A 21,260-nucleotide genomic window follows, 5' to 3' on the forward strand; every position below is an offset into this window, starting at 1 on the left:
GGATTGGTCTAGGGCTTTGGCTGGATCTAGGTTCTTGGCTGGGTCTAGGAGTTTGGTTGGGTCTAGGACTTTGGTTAGGTCTATGGCTTTGGTTGGGTGTAGGTGCTTGGATTGGTCTAGGGCTTTGGTTAGGTCTATGGCTTTTGCTGGGTCCAGGTCTTTGGTTGGGTCTAGGGCTTTGGTTGGGTGTAGGTGCTTGGATTGGTCTAGGACTTTGGCTGGGTCTAGGACATTGGCTGGGTCGAGGTCTTTAGTTGGGACTAGGACATTGGTTGGGTGTAGGGCTTTGGCTGGGTCTCTGGCTTTGATTGGGTCTAGGTTCTTGGCTTGGTCTAAGGCTTTGGTTGGATGTAGGGCTTTGGCTAGGTCTAGGTTCTTGGCTGGGTCTAGGAGTTTGGTTGGGTCTAGGACTTTGGTTGGGTCAAGGGCTATGGTTGGATCTAGGGCTTTGGCTGGGTTGTGGGCTTTGGGTGGGTGTAGGTCTTTGGCTGGGTCTAGGACTTTGGTTGTGTCAAGGTCTTTGATTGGGTCGAGATCTTTAGTTGGGTGTGGGGCTTTGGTTGAGTCTAGGACTTTGGTCTAGGAGTTTGGCTGGGTCTAGGACATTGGCTGGGTCGAGGTCTTTAGTTGGGACTAGGACTTTGGCTGGGTTTAGGGCTTTGGTTGAATCTAGGACTTTGGTTGGGTGTAGGTGCTTGTATTAGTCTGGGGCTTCTGTTAGGTCTGTGGCTTTTGCTGGGTCTAGGTCTTTGGCTGGGTCTAGGACTTTGGTTGGGTGTAGGGCATTGGTTGGGTCTAGAGCTTTGGTTGGGTGTAGGGCGTTGGTTGGATGTAGGACTTTGGCTGGGTGTAGGTTCTTGGCTTCATGTAGGACTTTGGCTGAGTCTAGATTCTTGGCTTGGTCCAGGACTTTGGTTGTGTCTAGAGCTTTGGTTGGGTCTAGGGCTTTGGTTGGGTGTAGGTGCTTGGATTGGTCTAGGAGTTTGGCTGGGTCTAGGACATTGGCTGGGTCGAGGTCTTTAGTTGGGACTAGGACATTGGTTGGGTGTAGGGCTTTAGTTGGGTCTAGAGCTTTGGTTGGGTGTAGGGCGTTGGTTGGATGTAGGACTTTGGTTGGGTCTAGGTTCTTGGATTGGTCTGGGGCTTTGGTTGGGTCTAGGACTTTGATTGGGTCTAGGTTCTTGGCTTGGTCTAGGGTTTTGGCTGGATCTAGGTTCTTGGATTGGTCTATGGCTTTGGTTGGGTCTAGGACTTTGGCTGGATCTATGGCTTTGGCTGGGTCTAGGAGTTTGGTTGGGTCTAGGAGTTTGGTTGGGTCAAGGGCTGTGGTTGGATCTAGGGCTTTGGCTGGGTTGTGGGCTTTGGTTGGGTGTAGGTCTTTGGCTGGGTCTAGGACTTTGGTTGTGTCAAGGTCTTTGATTGGGTCGAGATCTTTAGTTGGGTTTGGGGCTTTGGTTGAGTCTAGGACTTTGGCTGGGTCTAGGACATTGGCTGGGTCGAGGTCTTTAGTTGGGACTAGGACTTTGGCTGGGTTTAGGGCTTTGGTTGAATCTAGGACTTTGGTTTGGTGTAGGTGCTTGTATTAGTCTGGGGCTTCTGTTAGGTCTGTGGCTTTTGCTGGGTCTAGGTCTTTGGCTGGGTCTAGGACTTTGGTTGGGTGTAGGGCATTGGTTGGGTCTAGAGCTTTGGTTGGGTGTAGGGCGTTGGTTGGATGTAGGACTTTGGCTGGGTGTAGGTTCTTGGCTTCATCTAGGACTTTGGCTGAGTCTAGATTCTTGCCTTGGTCCAGGACTTTGGTTGTGTCTAGAGCTTTGGTTGGGTCTAGGGCTTTGGTTGGGTGTAGGGTTTTGGCTGGATCTAGGTTCTTGGCTTGGTCTAGGGCTTTGGTTGGGTGTAGGTGCTTGGATTGGTCTAGGAGTTTGGCTGGGTCTAGGACATTGGCTGGGTTGAGGTCTTTAGTTGGGACTAGGACATTGGTTGGGTGTAGGGCTTTAGTTGGGTCTAGAGCTTTGGTTGGGTGTAGGGCGTTGGTTGGATGTAGGACTTTGGTTGGGTCTAGGTTCTTGGATTGGTCTGGGGCTTTGGTTGGGTCTAGGACTTTGATTGGATCTAGGTTCTTGGCTTGGTCTAGGGCTTTGATTGGGTCTAGGTTATTGGCTTGGTCTAGGGCTTTGGCTGGATCTAGGTTCTTGGATTGGTCTATGGCTTTGGTTGGGTCTAGGACTTTGGCTGGATCTATGGCTTTGGCTATGTCTAGGTTCTTTGCTGGGTCTAGGACTTTGGTTGGGTCTAGAATTAATTTCTGTCTGTATTTCTATCTGTGTTTGTCCATTAGGGAAGAGGCCAGTGAGAAGCTGAACTCTTTACCCGACGGATCGTTTCTGGTGCGAGACGCCTCTAACAAAGTCCCTGGACAGTACACACTATCCCTCAGGTACCCACAATGCACTGCTCTGATATTTCTAATAGTTTAATAGCATTATAGAGTTATGTTTAATAAGCTGTTCTGTGTGCAGGAAGGATAACTCCACCCGGCTGGTCCGGATCACTCAGCACGACGGGCTGTTCGGGTTCTGCGAGCCGCTGACCTTCACCTCGGTTCCTGAGCTCATTAGTTATCACCAGCAGCACTCACTGGCCCAGTATAACCCGGCACTGGACATCACACTGACCCAGCCCGTCCCCCGCCACCCACAGGTCCACCAGCACCAGAAGACCCAGGAGACGCCGAGGGAAGATCAGGACGTCCAACAGGACGAGAAAGTTCAGCAGGAGCTCAGAAAGTGAGTTTAATGGAGCATGCTAACACACTGTAACCCCACACACTCACTACCTCACACTCACTGCCTAACACACACTCATGTTTAATATGGTCAGGGCTGAGCTGATTGGTGACTCAGTAAGACTGAGGTCATCAGAGGGTCAGCTGAGTTCACCTGGCGGGTGATTAGCCATTACGCAACACAATCAGAACCTGGATAAGACACTTCCTAGAAACCCTTCCTACCTGGACGTGTCCAACAAACTCTTCTCAGCAGAGGAAACTGAGCTGCTGGTTGACGCTGTGAAGGAGCTCCAGCAGCTCATTTCCTGTGTTTTCTGTTACCAAGATAAACAAACAATACTCCAGAAATTTACCTGAACACACCTCATTTTCATAACACCACGCCCATCAGCATTTATATATACAATTCTGGAAAAAAAGATCCCACTTAAAAATGATGAGATTCTTTGATTTTACCAAATTGAAAACCTCTGGAATTTAATCAAGAGGAAGATGGATGATCACAAACCATCAAACCACCAAACTGAACTGCTTGAATTTTTGCACCAGGAGTGAAGCAGCATAAAGTTATCCAAAAGCAGTGTGTAAGACTGGTGGAGGAGAACATGATGCCAAGATGCATGAAATTAAAACTGCAATTTCTGAACTCTTAAAACTTTATGAATATGAACTTGTTTTCTTTGTATTATTTGAGGTCTGAAAGCTCTGCATCTTTTTTGTTATTTCAGTCATTTCTCATTTTCTGTAAATAAATGCTCTACATGAGAATATTTTTATTTGGAATTTGGGAGAAATGTTGTCTGTAGTTTATATAATAAAACAACAATGTTCATTTTACTCAAACATAAACCTATAAATAGCAAAATCAGAGACACTGATTCAGAAAATGCTATTTAATCGACACATGCGAAAGTTTTGACACAATCAATTACCTCAAGCTGCAGGAGCTCCGCCCCTCTTACATGTATTTAATCTCGTTTTCACTTTCTCACATGGTGCAGAAACATTGATAAAAAGGAAAATTCCATGGTGAGCTTTATTTACGCAGTCTGCAGATTCACCCGCCCCCATGTTTAACAGCAGACTCCCAGGCCGACCAAACATCTGCAGAGTAAACCCAACCCACACAAATGAAGAAGAAACAAGATTCTGAGAGCCACAATTATAAAATAAGTTTTAGAGATCAGGATCTGCTATAATTATATATATCTTTGTGTGTTTTGTGTCCTCAGAGACGTTTGTTCTGCTGCTGAGGAGGAGGAGCAGTACGGTGATGAAGGCTATGTAAAGACTGATGAAGGAAGTGTGCGGAGTCTGGAGGAAGCCAGTTGGTTTGTGGGTAATCTGTCCAGAGCAGAAGCCGAGGAGCTTCTGGACGGAAAACCTTCCGGAGCGTTCCTCATCCGGAGCAGCGGAACCCGGAAAGACTGCTACGCCTGCTCTGTAGTGTACGTATATATATATATTTATATGTATATATAACTACAGTCTCTCAATAGAGTAAATATACTGAATATCATTTGCTAAAATGAATCAAAGCCCACCCTATAGTGACTTTGCGGAATTACAGTTTATCACAAACAACAAACAAAATACATTTTTTTTCTGTACTTTTGTTTATTATTTGTTAAATACAACAAAAGGTGACTTTACAACCTAAACATGTTACTCCACATTACATTTACTGTTATTAGACAAAAAATATGCGTGCAATATCTAAATTATATAGATATATTAAAAAAACTGACCAGTTATCACCGAATATTTAATTATATTATAATTATTTTTATAAATATTTTTATTATTATGTATATTTACATTTTCTCCACTCTTTTAAAAAAATCACAGTAGCGCTCGGTTCTGTATTTTTTTATTATTTCTACTGAAAGCACTTCTTACGATGGGGTCTTTTAATTAAAAATAATATAACTTTACATTTCATAGAGATTTTTGGCAGCACTTAATATAAATGTTAGATAAGCCAAACCCTCCCAGTCTGTTAGCAAAACAAAACTTTATCCTAAAGTCATTTTTATTGCAGTATAATGTGATTTATTGATTCATTGCTCTCATCACTGACCTCGCGTATATAAAGCCGGTGTTGTGCAGAATTCAACACCCCCGCCAGGAAAAGCACCTCCTCTCTCGGGAACGTGCACCCATATCTTGTTGATAAAAGTTGCTTTAACTTAGCTTTCTGCTTTTTCTGTGGTATCAATTTTTGGGAGAGACAAATGCACCTATTTCCGGTTCCTATGCCAATGAATATGGGCGTGGTGTTCTGGAAATGAGGTGTGTTCAGGTACATTTCTGGAGTTTTATCTTGTTTATCTTGGTAACAGAAAACACAGGAGCTCCACTGACTGAATACAACCTAGACAAACGCCAACAGTCAGACGTTCATCGCTATCTCGGTAACACAGGCGCCGTGCCGAGCCGAGCGTACACCCCCACTTATTACACACACATGAACACACAGCAGCACAAAGCCAACTTTTACATCAACAATAAACAGAATAGTAAATAAAATAACATTGCTGTTCCCGTAAATGAGCTGCTGGAGCTCCTTCACAGCGTCAACCAGCAGCTCAGTTTCCTCTGCTGAGAAGAGTTTGTTGGACACGTCCAGGTAGCTGCACCGTTACAATAGCAATCCGCCAAAGACAGAGCTCACCTGATCTACTCTTAAAGAGAATGATGAGCTCTTTAAGAGACAATCTGATTGGTTCATTATTATAACACCCATGATTAATGAAGAGAATTAGTACATGACTTTTGGCCTGTGTTTCAGGATGCACAAGGTGCACTTTTCCCGACGTTATGATAGCAAAGACACAACACTGTATATGTAAGTGTTGTGTTTTCTCTCTGCAGGGTGAACGATGAGGTCCGGCACTGTATGATCATCAGAACTCCTCGCGGGTTTGGGTTTGCAGAACCGTATGATCTTCACGGTTCTCTGAAGGCTCTGGTGCAGCACTACCACCACACATCACTGGCCCAACACAACCGCGCCCTGGACGTACGGCTCGCCATCCCCGTACACACACCACACACTCCACACACTCCACACACACCGTCCGTACTCAGCTAAACCCCGCCCCCTACGCCCCTCCCACCCCACGACCCGCAGGTACACTATACACTACTGTTCACTATAGTTTGGAATTAATCAGTGATAATATTATAAAGATATATAATCACAAACAGAAACGTATTTTATATAGATATTTTTAAAACTAAATCATTAAATCTGTTAAGTATTGAAATGATTAATTTACAATATTTCTCACTGCCCAAAAAAATCACTTTTGATTAATCATTTGATTAGAACTTCATATTGGATTATTATTTGATATAAATACAGTACCTATAAAAAGTTTGGACAATATGCCTTTAATTCAGTGTTTTTTTTAATTATTATTTTAAAATGTTCTGCCTTGTAGATTAATATTAAACTCTAAAACCAAACTACGAATAAAAACATATGGAATTATTTAATTATATTCAGTTTTGAACGTCTCTGCTGGATTTTCTCAGTCAGTTTTATGAGGTAGAGTCACCTGGAATTCAGGCTTTCAGTTAACAGCTGTGCTGAACTCATCAAGAGTTAATTACTTGAATTTCTTGTCTCTTAATAAAGTGTTTGAGAGCATCAGTTAAAGTAAAGTAGTGAAGAGGTAGAGTTACAGGTATACAGTGAATAGTGAATATTTAAGTAATGTTCGAATCCAGGTTATGAGAAGAAACAACTACTCAACTAAATAAAGAAAAAAATAATAATTTAAGAAAAAATGAAGGTCAGTGAATCGTTTGAAAGTATGGTCAAGTGCAGTCGCAAACACGACCATCAAAAACGTTATGATGATGGAACTGGCACTCATCAGGACTCTGCCCCAGGAAACAAAGGAAGAGCGGGAGTTTCCTCTGCTGTACAGGACAAGTTATCAGAGTTACCAGCCTCAGAAACCCCACGTTAACAAACAGCTCCCCAGATAAGAGTATCTAAATACTTCACAGAGTATTTAGGTTTGTTTAACACTGTTTTTAAGTTACTGCATGATTCATTATGTGTTCCTTCATAAACTGATAGATCACTTTACTATTCATTTACTGTGTAGAGAAAAATAAAATAAAAGCACTGAATGAGAAGGTGTCCAAACTTTTGACTGGTTCTGTATTTATACTGTATATGATGTGTACTGTATGTGGTTCTGAACTGGTGAACAGTAGTGTAGACGTTTCCACCATCCACCTAACCAATCACAGTCTGAGCAGTGTGTGTGTGTGTGTGTGTGTGTATTAGTGTGTATTGGGAGCTTTGCACTTTCCCGCAGGGACGTTATTCCGCTGCTTCCTGTCCTCCAGCTTTTTATCCTCTGTTTTTATTTCTCAGCTGTTTGAAGTTTGTTTGTGTTGTTTATTGTTTACAGGCGTCAGACAGGAAGTTGAAATCTGACGCCAAGTTTTAATGTTAAAATGAAACTTTGAGGAAAAATGTAAAATGTTATTTCTGATAAAGTTCCAGTTAGAAGTTTGGATCTAGTTTTACTCTGTGTGCATTCACACACATTTTTTTTTAATATTTTTAAATATTTTTTTTATATGTTTTGACTGATAATCCTGTTTCTTTTTATAAAGGAACCACATTAGAATAGAATAGAATAGAATATCTTTATTATCTTTATATACCCAGTATAAGGAAATTCATGTACAATCCTCTCTGGCGTCACAAACAATACAATAAAAAAAAAACTATGATTAAACTAAAATAAATGACCAAAAATCTAAAGATAGAATTTACAAAGATTTGGAAAACAGCATATAAAAGATTTACATAAAGAAGAAACAGCAAAAACAAACAAGATGCAAAATAGTGACAGATTACCCACAATTAAATATTGGATTTATATAAAAAATGTTTCAGATGTTGAAAAAAAAAGAAATATATATATATATATATATATATATATATTTGTTGTTGTTGTTGTGCAAAATAGTGAGAGATTGCACACTGCCCTATTTAACTTATATATATTTAAATATTAAATATTAAATATTTAAATATATTGCACTACCCATTTCACCAGTAGTATTTTAAATTAACATACGATCAGGGGATATAAGGCTATATTAGTCCCACAGTGGTGAAATTCACAGTATTACAGGGATTAGAGAGATAGCAAAGCAGTACATACAGTTATATATACAATATAAATAATAAAAAGTAAATAACTCTTAAGATTGTATTTACAAATAATTGCGCATTACCTATACGTATATAAGGGGTAATGGAAAAATATTTCACATTATGTTACACTGAAAAAATATATATTTCTGTAAGTGTGTAGCATTTAAGTGAAATTACAATAACTTAACTTAAACAGCATAAAATGGCTTTTCTTATGTGTGTTCAATTAGCTTAGCCAACTAGCTAACAAGTTACCACACATTTCATAGCATATTAGCTATTTTATTAAAAAGGCTAGGCATCGAAACACAAGCAAATTTGGATTAAAAGCTGTAATCTTGCTGAAAACCAAACACTGAGAGAGATTATAGCTTTCTACTGGTGGAAGGGGCACTAATTAGTTAGCTGGGCATCAAAACTACGCTAAGCTAAGTCTGAGAACTGTGCGCAGGTTATGCTAATGCTAATTAGCTAGTTAGCCAGTTCTTTTACCCTCACTTAAAGTACGTGAGCATCATTTTCTGTATATTTACTGAATTTAACAAACTAAAATATATAACATGCTATATATATATATATATAATATATGTGGCATAATATTTTGACATGTTTTATTTTCTTTAATTACGTTAAATTCAGTGTAGAAACAGTAATTTTGCATTAAAACGTGCACCTATTTTGATAATTGATTAGTCGTGGTAACTGATTTTTTTTTTGTGCCAGACTTTATTGTTTAAAACAATTTTTTTGTAATTTTTTAAGACGATAACAGCATAAAAATGCATTCACAACTTTTTAAAAAGCAACAAACATTTAATTAATATACATATTCAGGCATAGGAATTGGAATTATTACATTTATGCCTATATATTAAATAAAAAATTGAAGGCATAATTATTATAATTATTACTCAGCATAGCATTAAGTTTAGTTTAGTAATTACATTTGTCTTAAAATCACATTTAAAACCTTTTATATCAGATTAATATCCCAGCTTCTAACTGGAACTGTAACCTGGTGCTCTGTCAGAATGATATTATTGCACATTGATTATGATTTTATGATTTTATGATTTTACGATGTGAAGGCTCACGCTCTTATTATCACTCCTCTCTGTATCTGTAACTCTGCTGATGCTCATTTCCTGTATACTGCTTTTCTTTACTCTGATTGGTCGAAATTATCAGCTCCTCCCTCAGATCTGTTTATATTAAAACACTGAGAGTCGGTGTGTATAAAGGTATAAATGATGTTTTTATATATTCAATATTATTATTATCTCAGGCCCAAATGCCTCCTGAACCCCTGCAGCCCTCCTCCAATCAGCATCCAGTGATGTCAGAAGGATCACTGAGGCTCGCACTGATTGGATATAGAGATATAGTGACTTGGTATCTAATCTAAACATCAGACCTGTAATCAGAATCATTATTCATTATATGTATAAGTAAAAATACTATCTCGATGAAAACAGGTCCAAGTAATCCTAAATACAAATACTATCAAGACAAATTACAAACAATATCAGAACTCAGTACAAATAATATTAAGTCCAATTACAAATACAAGTCCAAGTACAAATATTCCTAAGTCCAAATACAAGTACTATCTTGATCCAGAAAGGTCCGACTACTCCTAAATACAAATACTATCAAGTCTGAGTACAAATACTATTAAGACCAAGTACAAACAATATCAGATCTCAGCACAAAAAGTATCAAGTCCAAATACAAATACTATTGAGACCCAGATAAGTCTGGGTACACATACTATCAAATCAAAGTACATATTTAATCAAGTCAGTACAAATACTATTGAGTCAAGGTACAAATACAAATACTGTTGACACCAAGTCATATCTAAGTTTAATTACTGTCAAAACTTAGACAAATCCAAGTACAAATACTATCTTGATAAACACAGGTTCAACTACTCCTAAATACAAATAGTATCAAATCTGAAGACAGATCATGTTATGACCAAGTACAAACAATATCAAGTCTGAATACAAGAAGTATCAAATCCAAGTACAAATACTATTGAGTCAAGATACAAATACAAATACAAGTACCACTGACACCAAGTCATGTCAAAGTTTTTACATCATGTCAAAGTAATTACTATCAAGACTAAGACAAGTCCAAATACAAATATTACCTTGATAAACACAGGTCCATGTACTTATAAATAGAAATACTATCAAATCCAAGTACAAATACTATAAAACAAAAATAAAGATAAGTCCGAGTCCAAATACAAGTACTCTCTTGATTAAGAAAGGTCCAACTACTTCTAAATACAAATATGATCATGTCTGAGTACAAATACTATTGAGTCAAGGTACAAATACATCTACAAATACCACTAAGTACAAATAATATCTTGATCAAGACAGGTCCAAGTACTCATAAATACAAATAGTATCAGTATATAATATTGAGTACAAATATTATTAAGACCAAGAATGAGTACACATACTGAAATCAAGTACATGTACTGTTGAGACCAAACTAAGTACAGATACTATGAAATGTGGTATTTGAGTCTTGGATACTATTAAATACTATCAAGGCCAGGAGAAAAATTACATACAAATACTTTCTAGACCAAACACATGTCTGAGTACTCTAATTACACGTACAGTTCCAGGTGGTGCGAGGGCTGCAGGTGAGGGGGCGTGGTTATTGCTGGAGCTGAAGGATCTCAGATGAGGTTTAGCTCAGGTGTATTTAGTTATTCAAAATCCAGAATTCATCTTTAATAATCTGGAAGTTAATTAATGTTAATTAATGATAATTAACGTTAATTAATAATGAATTGATCAGGTGTTCATGCTGTGTTTAATGAGTAATATAGATAAATCACTCTGTTCATCAGAAGCGACTGATTATAATGATAAAATACGACACAGACTGCATTTTGTATTTAAACCAATCAGACGTCAGATCAGATTAGCCCACTGTGCGGGGGGTCGGTTTCTGTCCATTCATCACCTGTTTAATCTGATAATCCCGTCTCTGTCTGATCACCGGGACTCTGAGGGGCTTCCTCCTCACTTTTCTACACTTTTCTACACTTTTTAAATCTTTTCATAACTTTCAGTAAATAAATAAATAAATAAATGAACATTTATAAAGACTGTGTGTCATTTTTGACTAAAGCATTGGAACAGCTGATCTTTATTGAGTGTTTCTTCTGAAAATAAGAGTATTAAAATAGTTTCTCCTGCTTTTGTTAGAGTAACTGTCTCTACTGACCAGAGAAGACTTTCTAACAGATTCTGGACTCACATTGCTGTGGGGAATTGATTGCACGTCTGTCTGCATTAGCTCTACATGGAGTCAATACATCCAAATCTATTGGCAATACATCATTAAGGACTATGGGAACAAGACAAGCTGTGTCAGCAATAGATGCAGCATAAAGTACCCGAAAATGTATTACTTATTATTATTATTATTATTATTATTATTATTTGCACAAAAAAGTTTGGACACACCAAATTTCATTCAATGTTTTATTTTATTTTTTCCTACATAGTAAATGAATAGTGAAGTGATCTATCAGATTATGAAGGAACACATAAGGAATCATGTAGTAACTTAAAAACAGTGTTAAACAAACCAAAATACTGTTAATAACTTAATGAACTTATCCTGTAAAACAGAGGAAACTCTTGGGCTCTCTCCTACACCCTGCAAAAGGCGCGTTGTGATGCTCATCGCTATCTTACACCCCACCAACACTCTATTATCACTCCTTCCTCCTGTCTGGTTTAAACAGCAGCAGATCTTCTGAATATATCTATACTGATGGGCGTGGTGTTCTGGAAATGAGTTGTGTTCAGGTACATTTCTGGAGTGTTATCTTGTTTATCTTGGTAACAGAAAACACAGGAGCTCCACTGACTGAATACAACCTAGACAGACGCCAACAGTCAGACGTTCATCGCTATCTCGGTAACACAGGCGCTGTGCCGAGCCGAGTGTACACCCCCACTTATTACACACACATGAACACACAGCAGCACAAACCCAACTTTTACATCAACAATAAACAGAATAGTAAATAAAATAACATTGCTGTTCCCGTAAATGAGCTGCTGGAGCTCCTTCACAGCGTCAACCAGCAGCTCAGTTTCCTCTGCTGAGAAGAGTTTGTTGAACACGTCCAGGTAGCTGCACCGTTACAATAGCAATACACCAAAGACAGAGCTCACCTGATTCTACTCTTAAAGAGAAGTGACACTCTGATTGGTTTATTTCTCGTTGCCCCCAGAATTAACCACACCCATGATTAATTTAGAGAATCAGTACATGCCTTTTTCGTGTTTCCAGCCGTGCAAGGTGTACTTTTCCCAACGTTATGATAGCAAAGACACACTGATACAACCTAAATCAAGCTGCTCGGTGCACGGTTATTGGTTTGCCTATAGATTTTTAAAATAGGGCTCTTGCTCTTTCTTTCCTAGGGTGGTACTTATGAGTGCCAGTTTCCTGTAATCATGTTTCTGTAAAGCTGCTTTGTGCCAACACCAGTTGTAAAAAGCGCTATACAAATAAATTTGACTTGATCATTATAACGTTTTTGATGGTCTTTGCAATGGCTGCATTTGAGGATGCTTTTAAATATCTTGAAATTCTTCTTTTTAAATTGACAGATCTTAATTTCTTTTCCTAAAGTATGTTTTTCTTTACTTGAGTTGAGTAGTTGAGTACTTGTTGCTTCTCATAATCTGGATTCGAACATTACTGAAATATTCACTATTCACTGTATACCTGTAACTCTACCTCTTCACTACTTTACTTTAACTGATGCTCTCAAACTTTACATTAAGAGACAAGAAATTCAAGTAATTAACTCTTGATGAGTTCAGCACAGCTGTTAACTGAAAGCCTGGATTCCAGGAGACTCTACTTCTTTTAACATTTTTTTGTTTAGTAAATTTCAGATGTTTTTCTTCGTAGTTTGGAAGAGTTTAGTATTAATCTACTATGCATCTGAATTTCAGCAGCCACAAGTGAGAAGATTAAGATCTGTGTGAGTGTGTGTGTGTTAGAGTGTGTGTTAGTGTGTGTGTGTGTGTGTGTGTGTGTGTGTGTAGGGTTGTATGAGGTGAAGTGATATGGATGATTTAGTCTCTGGGCTGAGTCAGGCTGGATTATCTCAGTGTGTGTGTTATAATGATAATCCACATTCTAAACAAAACATGTTGTATATAGCCATGGTTCCTGAGGTACCCACCAGAGGCTGATGAGGTATAGTGGCTTGAAAAAGTATTTATACCCCTTGACCATTTTTCCCCATTTTGTCACCTTACAACCACAAACTTGAACGTATTTGTAAGATTTGATTTAATATACCTGGATTTTAACATTTTAAACTTGAGTTCTACAGAAGTATTTTAATCCGTAGTATCTACTAGTGCATTTCAAACAAATTGAATATCATTGAAAAGTGAATTTATTTCATTAATTCAGTTGAAAATATGAAACTCATATATTATATAGATGTATTAAACACAGAGTGATCTATTTTAAGCGTTTATTTCTTTTATTGTTGATTATTGGTTATGGCTTACAGCCAATGAAAACCCAAAAATCAGTGTCCCAGAAAATTAGAACATTATTTTATGAGGCCAATTGGTACTGTAGGCAGTGTGCCAAGTCCTGCTGGAAAATGAAATCTGCATCTCCATAAAAGTTATCAGGAGAGAAAAGCATAAAGTGCTCCAAACCATCACTGATCATCAGCCAATTTTACATTTCATTTAAAGTAAATAAAGACATCAGAGTCTGGAGGAAGAGTGGAGAGACACACAGTCCAAACTGCTCGAGGTCTAGTGTGAAGTTTCCACCAATCAGTGATGGTTTATGGAGATTCGGATTTCATTTTCCAGCAGGACTTGGCACACTGCCCACACTGCCAAAAGTACCTTATCATATCTTATGTAATATTGTAATTTTCTGAGACACTGATTTTTGTGTTTTTATTGGCTGTAAGCCAAAATGATTTACAATCTATATAATATATGAGTTTTACATTTTCAACTGAATTACTGACATAAAGTAACTTTTCAATTATATTCTATTTTTTGGAGAAGCACTAGTGTGTGTGTGTGTGTGTGTGTGTGTGTGTGTGTGAATGTGTGTGTAGAGGGCGCTGTGGGGACAGTGCAGTGTGTGTGTGTGTGTGTGTGTATAGAGGGCGCTGTGGGGACAGTGCAGTGTGTGTGAGGAGAGTAGAAGAAGACTGCAGTGTGTTATAATAACAGAGGTTACCGGTTATTACAGTAATTTATATCTGTAATATCGGTATTTATACGGTAATACCGGAGCGGGAGCTGCAGTACCGGCGGTGTCGGCGCTATGCGGGCGGGTGTGCTGATCCGGGCGGGGGTAGCGGGGCGGCTGTGCGGGCTGAGCCGGCCTGCGGTGACTCTGCGCTGGATCCGCTCCTCCAGCGGCCCGCCGGAGAACCCAGCCCGGGATCAGAGCGCCGCGGCCCCGCTGCGCTGCTTCCGCCTGCCCGGCCGCTCTCTGCTCCACATCCGGGGCCCGGACACCTGCGCTTACCTGCAGGGCATCATCACCAACGACATGAACCTGCTGCAGGAGGAGGAGGAGCGGCGCGCGCTCTACGCCCACATGCTCAACGTGCAGGGCAGGACCCTGTATGACATCATCATCTACAGGTGAGCAGGTGAAGACCCCGTGACCTACAAAACTCACCTGTACACTAACTCACATGAACATAACTCACATGTACATATCTCACCTGAACATAACTCACCTAAACACAACTCACCTGAACACTGATTCACCTAAACATAACTTACTTAAATGTAACTTACCTGCAGCTAACTCACCTGAACATAACTAACTTAAATGCAACTCACTTGAATATAACTCACCTGTACACTGATTCACCTGAACATAACTCACCTGCACACAACTTAGCTGTACAATGATTCACCTGAAAACAGCTCACTTAACTGTAACTCACCTAAACATACCATACCTGTAAACCTGTATATAACTCACATACACATAACTCACCTAAACCTCACTGATTCACCTGTACACTAACTCACTTGAACATTAGTCACCTGTACATTACTCACCTCTACACTGATTCATCAGAACACTGATTCACCTGAATATAAATCATCTGAATATAACTCACTGAAATGTAACTCACCTGCACCTAACTCTCCTGAACATTACTCACCTGTACACTGATTCACCTGAATATAAGTAAGTTAAACACAACACACAAACTTTATTCACTTACATAACTCGCATACACATAACTTAGCTGTACACTGATTTACTTAAATATAACTCACCTGCACATAACTCACCCTGACAAAACTGACTTAATGAGAGTAATATTGTTTATTGCAATAATTTCTGGGACGATATATCATGCACTAAAATTCCTATCATGACAGGCCTGTTTGATGTTGGTAACATAGTTACCTGGTTCATCAGTGCTTCTATATAGAACCACCTAAATTAAACAATCCTTTAGAAGGTTAAATGTCTGTTTGACTGATTAAAAAGTTATGATTATGATTGTATTTTTCTTTAATAAAGGCTGGTGCTGTAATAAAGACAGTTACCTAAGTGGTTACAGGGCTTATATATATTCAGTGTGTGAATTCAGTGAATTCAGTGTGTGAATGCTGCAGCACGACTCGTCTTCAATCTTCCGAAGTTCAGTCATGTGACTCCTTTGCTGCGTTCCCTCCACTGGCTTCCTGTTGCCGCCCGCATCCGATTCAAAACCCTGACGCTGGCCTACAAGGCAAAAAACGGACCAGCTCCTTCCTACTTGATGGCGATGGTCAAAGCCAGATCTGCACCAAGAGCTCTTAGAGCTTCCAGTACAGCTCGGCTCGAACCTCCATCACTCAAAACACACAGAAAACAGACATCCAGACTCTTCTCTGTGCTGCAGCAAGGTGGTGGAATGAACTTCCACTGGATGTCAGAACAGCAGAGTCACTCACGGTCTTCAAACGTCGACTGAAGACACATCTTTTCAAAGAGTTCCTAAACTAATAATAAAAAAAAAAAAAAGGTTCCTAGGGTTCTTAACATGATTAAGTTCTGTGTATCTCTAGATCCCAGTCTACAAACTAGCTCTGAATATCTGAAGTAACTTTGAAGCACTGTTGTAAGTCGCTCTGGATAAGTCTGCTAAATACCGAAAATGTAAATGTAAATGTATAGGGTGGGTGTGGTTATACTCCGGCCCATCTTATCTGTGCTCTGCAGGGGGCAGCAGATTATACAGGGAGGGGTCCATCCTCTAACGGCTCTAATGTACAGAACGGGTGCTGGGTAACGGTTCTAACGGGTCGGTTCTGAAAGTGGTTTCAGTAAATTAGTGGATTAGTTCCAGTAATATTTGGACAGTGCCATAGTGTCCACAGTAATGTATCCTCTGCTCTGCACTTCAGAGGATTACAAATAAAGTTATGATACAGTTCAAATAAAGGATTTAAAGAAATTATTCGGTAAAACTTTACAGATCGCAAATATGTGGGTAATAATATGGTAATAATATGGTAATATTTTGGTAACACATTGTATTTGTCCATAAATAAAATATAGATTTTCCACGTGCTACTGACTAAATTGTTATAAAACTTATAATCCATAAAAAAAAAACTTTTAGTAATAAGTAAGACGTTGGTCAGTACAACGTTTCCATAATTTTACAAATGAATTACACAGTTGTCTGATTTATTGTTCTGATTTATTATTTAGTAACAAATACAAAATGGTCAATTAATTAATGTGTAAATACAACTTGTTACCTTAATATTATTATATTATTATCCACGCTGTTACCTCAACAATTACTGATTTATTAATCGATTCATATTTAATTTATGGATAAATACAACTTGTTACCATATTATTCCAGACTTGTTATTAATCTGTAAAGTGCTACCAATAATCCTAATATTTGTAACTGTTAGTTTGTCCAAATACCTTTAAGTCAAACTAACAACTCTATGAAGTGTTGTTGAAAAAGGGACAAAATCACAGGATCGACAAAATATTGTTGTTACAATAAGACTTTTCCAGTAATCCAATCAAAACCTGATTAAATGCACTTTATGTAATCAGATTGTGCACCTGGGGAGCTCAGCATTTGACGATGTCTCCTGCTTCCAGACATAATCTGATAACTGCAGAAAAATCAACTTCTTCAGTAATCCAATCAACATGTTTACCTTCACATAGGTAGTCAGATAATAAGGGAACTCAGCAGTTTAAAGCAGTTTAAAGTCACATTAATTAGTGCATGTAAACATGTTGTTCAGATTACTGACATTATCTGATTTTCTACAGTTATCAGATTATTAAATGCATGTGATTGTGTTGATCAGATTACTGAGATCTTTTTTATCAGGTATCAGATTATTAAGTACATGTAAAACATGTTAATCGATTTTCTACAGTTATCAGATTAAGTGCTTGTAATTACGTTGATCGGATTACTGATGATATCTGATTTTCTACAGTTATCAGATTGCGTTGATCAGATTGTTTGATTTTCTGCAGTTCAGATTAATAAGTGAACATAAATGCATTGATCAGATTATTAAAAAATATATATATTTATAATTAGACCCTGCCTATATCTGATCTGTTAATGCAGGATTGTTAACGTTGTGTGGTTTGATGTTATATAATCAGATTTCTGATCTGTGTGTGTGTGTGTGTGTGTGTGTCAGTGTGAGGGAACCCTCAGGAGACCCGGTTGAGGTTCTGCTGGAGTGCGACGGCTCGGTTCTGGACTCGGTGACTCGGCACCTGAAGGTGTATAAGATCAGACGGAGAGTGACGGTGACCCCGCGGTCCGATCTGGCACTGTGGGCTCTGCTGCCCCGGGACGCTGGCTCCGCTCGGGACGGGTCACAGCCCCGACCCACCGCTGCTGGCCGGCCCCTGGTTCTGGTACCGGACCCCCGAACGGACCTGATGGGCTGGAGGATGATCACCGGGAGCTCGGAGAACCCGGCAGAACTTCTCACTGACTGTGAGAACCGAGAGACCGAGGAGTACCAACAACACCGCTACACCATCGGTAAATCAGTATTCCAGATAAATAAAAATATTCTCATTTAGAGCATTTATTTACAGAAAATGAGAAATGACTGAAATAACAAAAAAGATGCAGAGCTTTCAGACCTCAAATAATGCAAAGAAAACAAGTTCATATTCATAAAGTTTTAAGAGTTCAGAAATAATCAATATTTGGTGGAATAATCCTGTTTTTTAAGCACAGTTTTTTCCTCAATGTTTTCCTCCACCAGTCTTACACACTGCTTTTGGATAACTTTATGCTGCTTTACTCCTGGTGTAAAAATTCAAGCAGTTCAGTTTGGTGGTTTGATGGTTTGTGATCATCCATCTTCCTCTTGATTATATTCCAGAGGTTTTCAATTTGATAAAATCAAAGAAACTCATCATTTTTATTTTTTAAGTGCTCTCTCATTTTTTTTCTAGAGCTGAATTTCAGAATCAGAACCAGAACATATCTTATGTTGACTTTCATATTCTAACGGGTGATATCCAATTAATGCCTAGAAATCTGATTAAGAGCTTGATTTCTGACAATGTCTGTATTATTGCAGTTCTAAAATTATTAAATAAAGGTGCTACTTTTATTTTATATTGGAGGAAATGGTCACTGTTTTGAAGAAACAGCTCTCCAATGAAAAACACTTATCTCCAAAACAGCAACTTTACAGGAGAGAGAAAAAACCCTCTAAACTTTCAATGGAAGTCAATGTAAAAAGAGTTTATTTCAGATCATTTTGTAGAATTTCTATTGGTCTGTTCATCAAGAAATTTTGGCACCGTTTAAAAGACAGTTTGTCTGTTCAAATTATATAATTAACTTAAAATCGACAAAAATTGAGATACTTGTTTTTTTATTGGACAGCGATGGTATAAACATATAAAAGTCACTCGATTAAAAAAAAGCGATCGATTAATTTTCTGTGCCTCAAGAAATTGTTTAATTTATTTTAATCTGCAGAGCACAGAATTTAGCGGGGACTTTTAATGTGAAACAGAGCGCGTAGTGTCACATCACCCACACACAGGAAGCAGGTGGTGAATTTAAAAATGAAACCAATTTGTCATTAATTTATTATTAAGTAAAATTTATTATTTTCTCTTGTGTATTTTTAATTGATTTTTAGGCAAGCGAATATGTTTTTTCCGATTACTCGATTAATCGAATCGATTTTTTAGTAGAGTTCTCGATTACTAAAATAATCGATAGCTGCAGCTCTAGATCTGAGTGTGATTTATTTATTTTTATTTTTTTTCGCAGGGCTGCCAGAGGGCGTGGCCGACCTGCCGCCGGGCGACGCCCTGCCGCTGGAGTCGAACCTGGTGTTTATGAACGGGATCAGTTTCAGTAAGGGCTGCTATATCGGGCAGGAACTAACGGCTCGGACGCACCACACCGGCGTCGTTCGCAAACGCCTGCTGCCCCTCAGCCTGTCCGCCGCCGGCGACGCCCTGCTGCCAGGGGGCGCCCTGGACTCCACCGCCGCAGGGAAACCCGCCGGGAAACTGAGGGCGGGGCTCGGCCGGCAGGGTCTCGGCCTCGTCCGACTCGCGCACGCTAACGACACGCTAACGCTAAAATCCTCATCATCGACCCCCGTCACGGCACGCGCCTCCATACCCGACTGGTGGCCAAAAGACGCAACTAAATAAAACTCTGGAGAACCGGACTTACGATAAATCAGCAGTGCATTGTGGGAGTTTATATTTCCACGTTACCTTTCAGACTCTTAGAGAATCAAACTCGTAAGAATGGCCTACGAACTCTAACATTGTTTAGTGCCCTAAAACATAAACAGGGATCAATTCCATATCTGATTGGTCAGGATGGTAGCAGCCCTGTGATTGGCTGGAAAACATTCATACTTTTTTAAATCAGGAGATTCTTAAAGTTCTTTAACGTTCCTTCAGAACGGAAGAGTGTTGTGATATTATTATATAAGACATTAATATGCAGAGTGTTGTTTTTTTGTATGCGTTTGATGTTAAAAGGTTTATTCTATTTATATATTTCAGTTTAAGTTATGTTAAATAAAATAAGGTAAAATAAACTATTTTGAATATTGACCTGCAGAATGTGTCCTTATATAAAATACGATAAAAAAAAAAAAATCAGTATATAGCCCAGCTCTACTACACCCTGCACCATGGAAACCACCTGGAATAATCTTGCATGTTTTTTTTTTTTTTAGAGTTGCACACCATAGCAACCACCTGGGATACTGCTGAAACCACCTATAAACACTATAGCAACAACTAAGCAATAGCAGAAATTCTGACTCCATTTTATTTATCAGTCTTTTGTTGTGGTTGCACATATTAAACCACATAGCAACACCACAGCAACCACCTACCAACACTAGAGCAACACTTTAACAACACTATAGCAACCACATAGCAACAGAAATGATGATGGCTCTAAAGATGCAGGTTTTTCTTTCTCAGGTTTTCAAGGCTTATTATGGTTGTGTACTGTAAATACTCTGTAACAACCACCTAGAAAACCATATCAACCACTGGGGATACGGCAGAAACCACCTACCAACACAATAGCAATACTTTAGCAACAGTAGAAGTTATGACTCCGTTTCATGTCTCAGTCTTTTATTATGGTTGCACAGTTGTAAACAAAGCATGTAGCAACACCACAGCAACCACCTACCAACACCATAGCAACAACTTAGCAACAGGAGAAGTTATGACTCTGTTTCATTTGTCAGTCTTTTATTGTGGTTGCACATTTCAAAGCATGTAGCAACACCACAGCAACCACCAACCAACACCATAGCAACAGGAGAGATGATAGCTCTAAAGATGCAGGTTTTTCTTCTTCAGGTTCTCAAGGCTTCAGGCTTATTATGGTTGTGTTCTGTAAACACCATAACAACCACCTACAAAACCATATCAACCACTGGGAATACCACAGCAACCACCTACCAAAGCCAAAGCAACAACTGAACAATACTGATTCCATTCCATTAATCAAGACGTTTCATCATTTCTTAAGTTGTTTGATGAATGGACCAATAGAAATTCTCAGAAATCTCCAAAATATGTTTATTTTACATTTTGTAGATACATGTTTTTTTCTTTGACAAAAGTCATGGGACAGCAGCGTGTGAACTGTTGATGAAGTGTTACCGCAGGCTACAGAAGACCTGCATACGTATATTCAGTTAT

General features: G+C 38.8%; 2 protein-coding genes across 2 annotated transcripts in view; both read left to right on the plus strand.

Annotated features, from left to right (window-relative positions):
- Positions 1-7,731, plus strand: part of pik3r3a (phosphoinositide-3-kinase, regulatory subunit 3a (gamma)) — a 14,757-nt gene extending 7,026 nt beyond the window's left edge. The window contains exons 3-6 of the mRNA XM_022665486.2: positions 2,336-2,434; positions 2,517-2,783; positions 4,018-4,233; positions 5,660-7,731. Of these exons, the coding sequence (XP_022521207.2) occupies positions 2,336-2,434; positions 2,517-2,783; positions 4,018-4,233; positions 5,660-5,879 (802 nt within the window). The 3' untranslated portion in view covers positions 5,880-7,731. The remainder of the gene's footprint in view (positions 1-2,335; positions 2,435-2,516; positions 2,784-4,017; positions 4,234-5,659) is intronic.
- A 6,476-nt stretch (positions 7,732-14,207) lies between these two features.
- On the plus strand, positions 14,208-20,147 carry iba57 (iron-sulfur cluster assembly factor IBA57). Its single transcript, XM_007232456.3, has 3 exons — positions 14,208-14,671; positions 17,732-18,084; positions 19,342-20,147. The coding sequence occupies exons 1-3, from the start codon at positions 14,346-14,348 to the stop codon at positions 19,731-19,733; spliced, it is 1,071 nt and encodes a 356-aa protein (XP_007232518.3). The 5' UTR covers positions 14,208-14,345; the 3' UTR covers positions 19,734-20,147.
- The last annotated feature ends 1,113 nt before the right edge of the window (positions 20,148-21,260 follow it).

This window comes from Astyanax mexicanus, chromosome 8 (genome assembly GCF_023375975.1).
Source record: "Astyanax mexicanus isolate ESR-SI-001 chromosome 8, AstMex3_surface, whole genome shotgun sequence".
NCBI classification, from domain to species: domain Eukaryota; kingdom Metazoa; phylum Chordata; class Actinopteri; order Characiformes; family Acestrorhamphidae; genus Astyanax; species Astyanax mexicanus.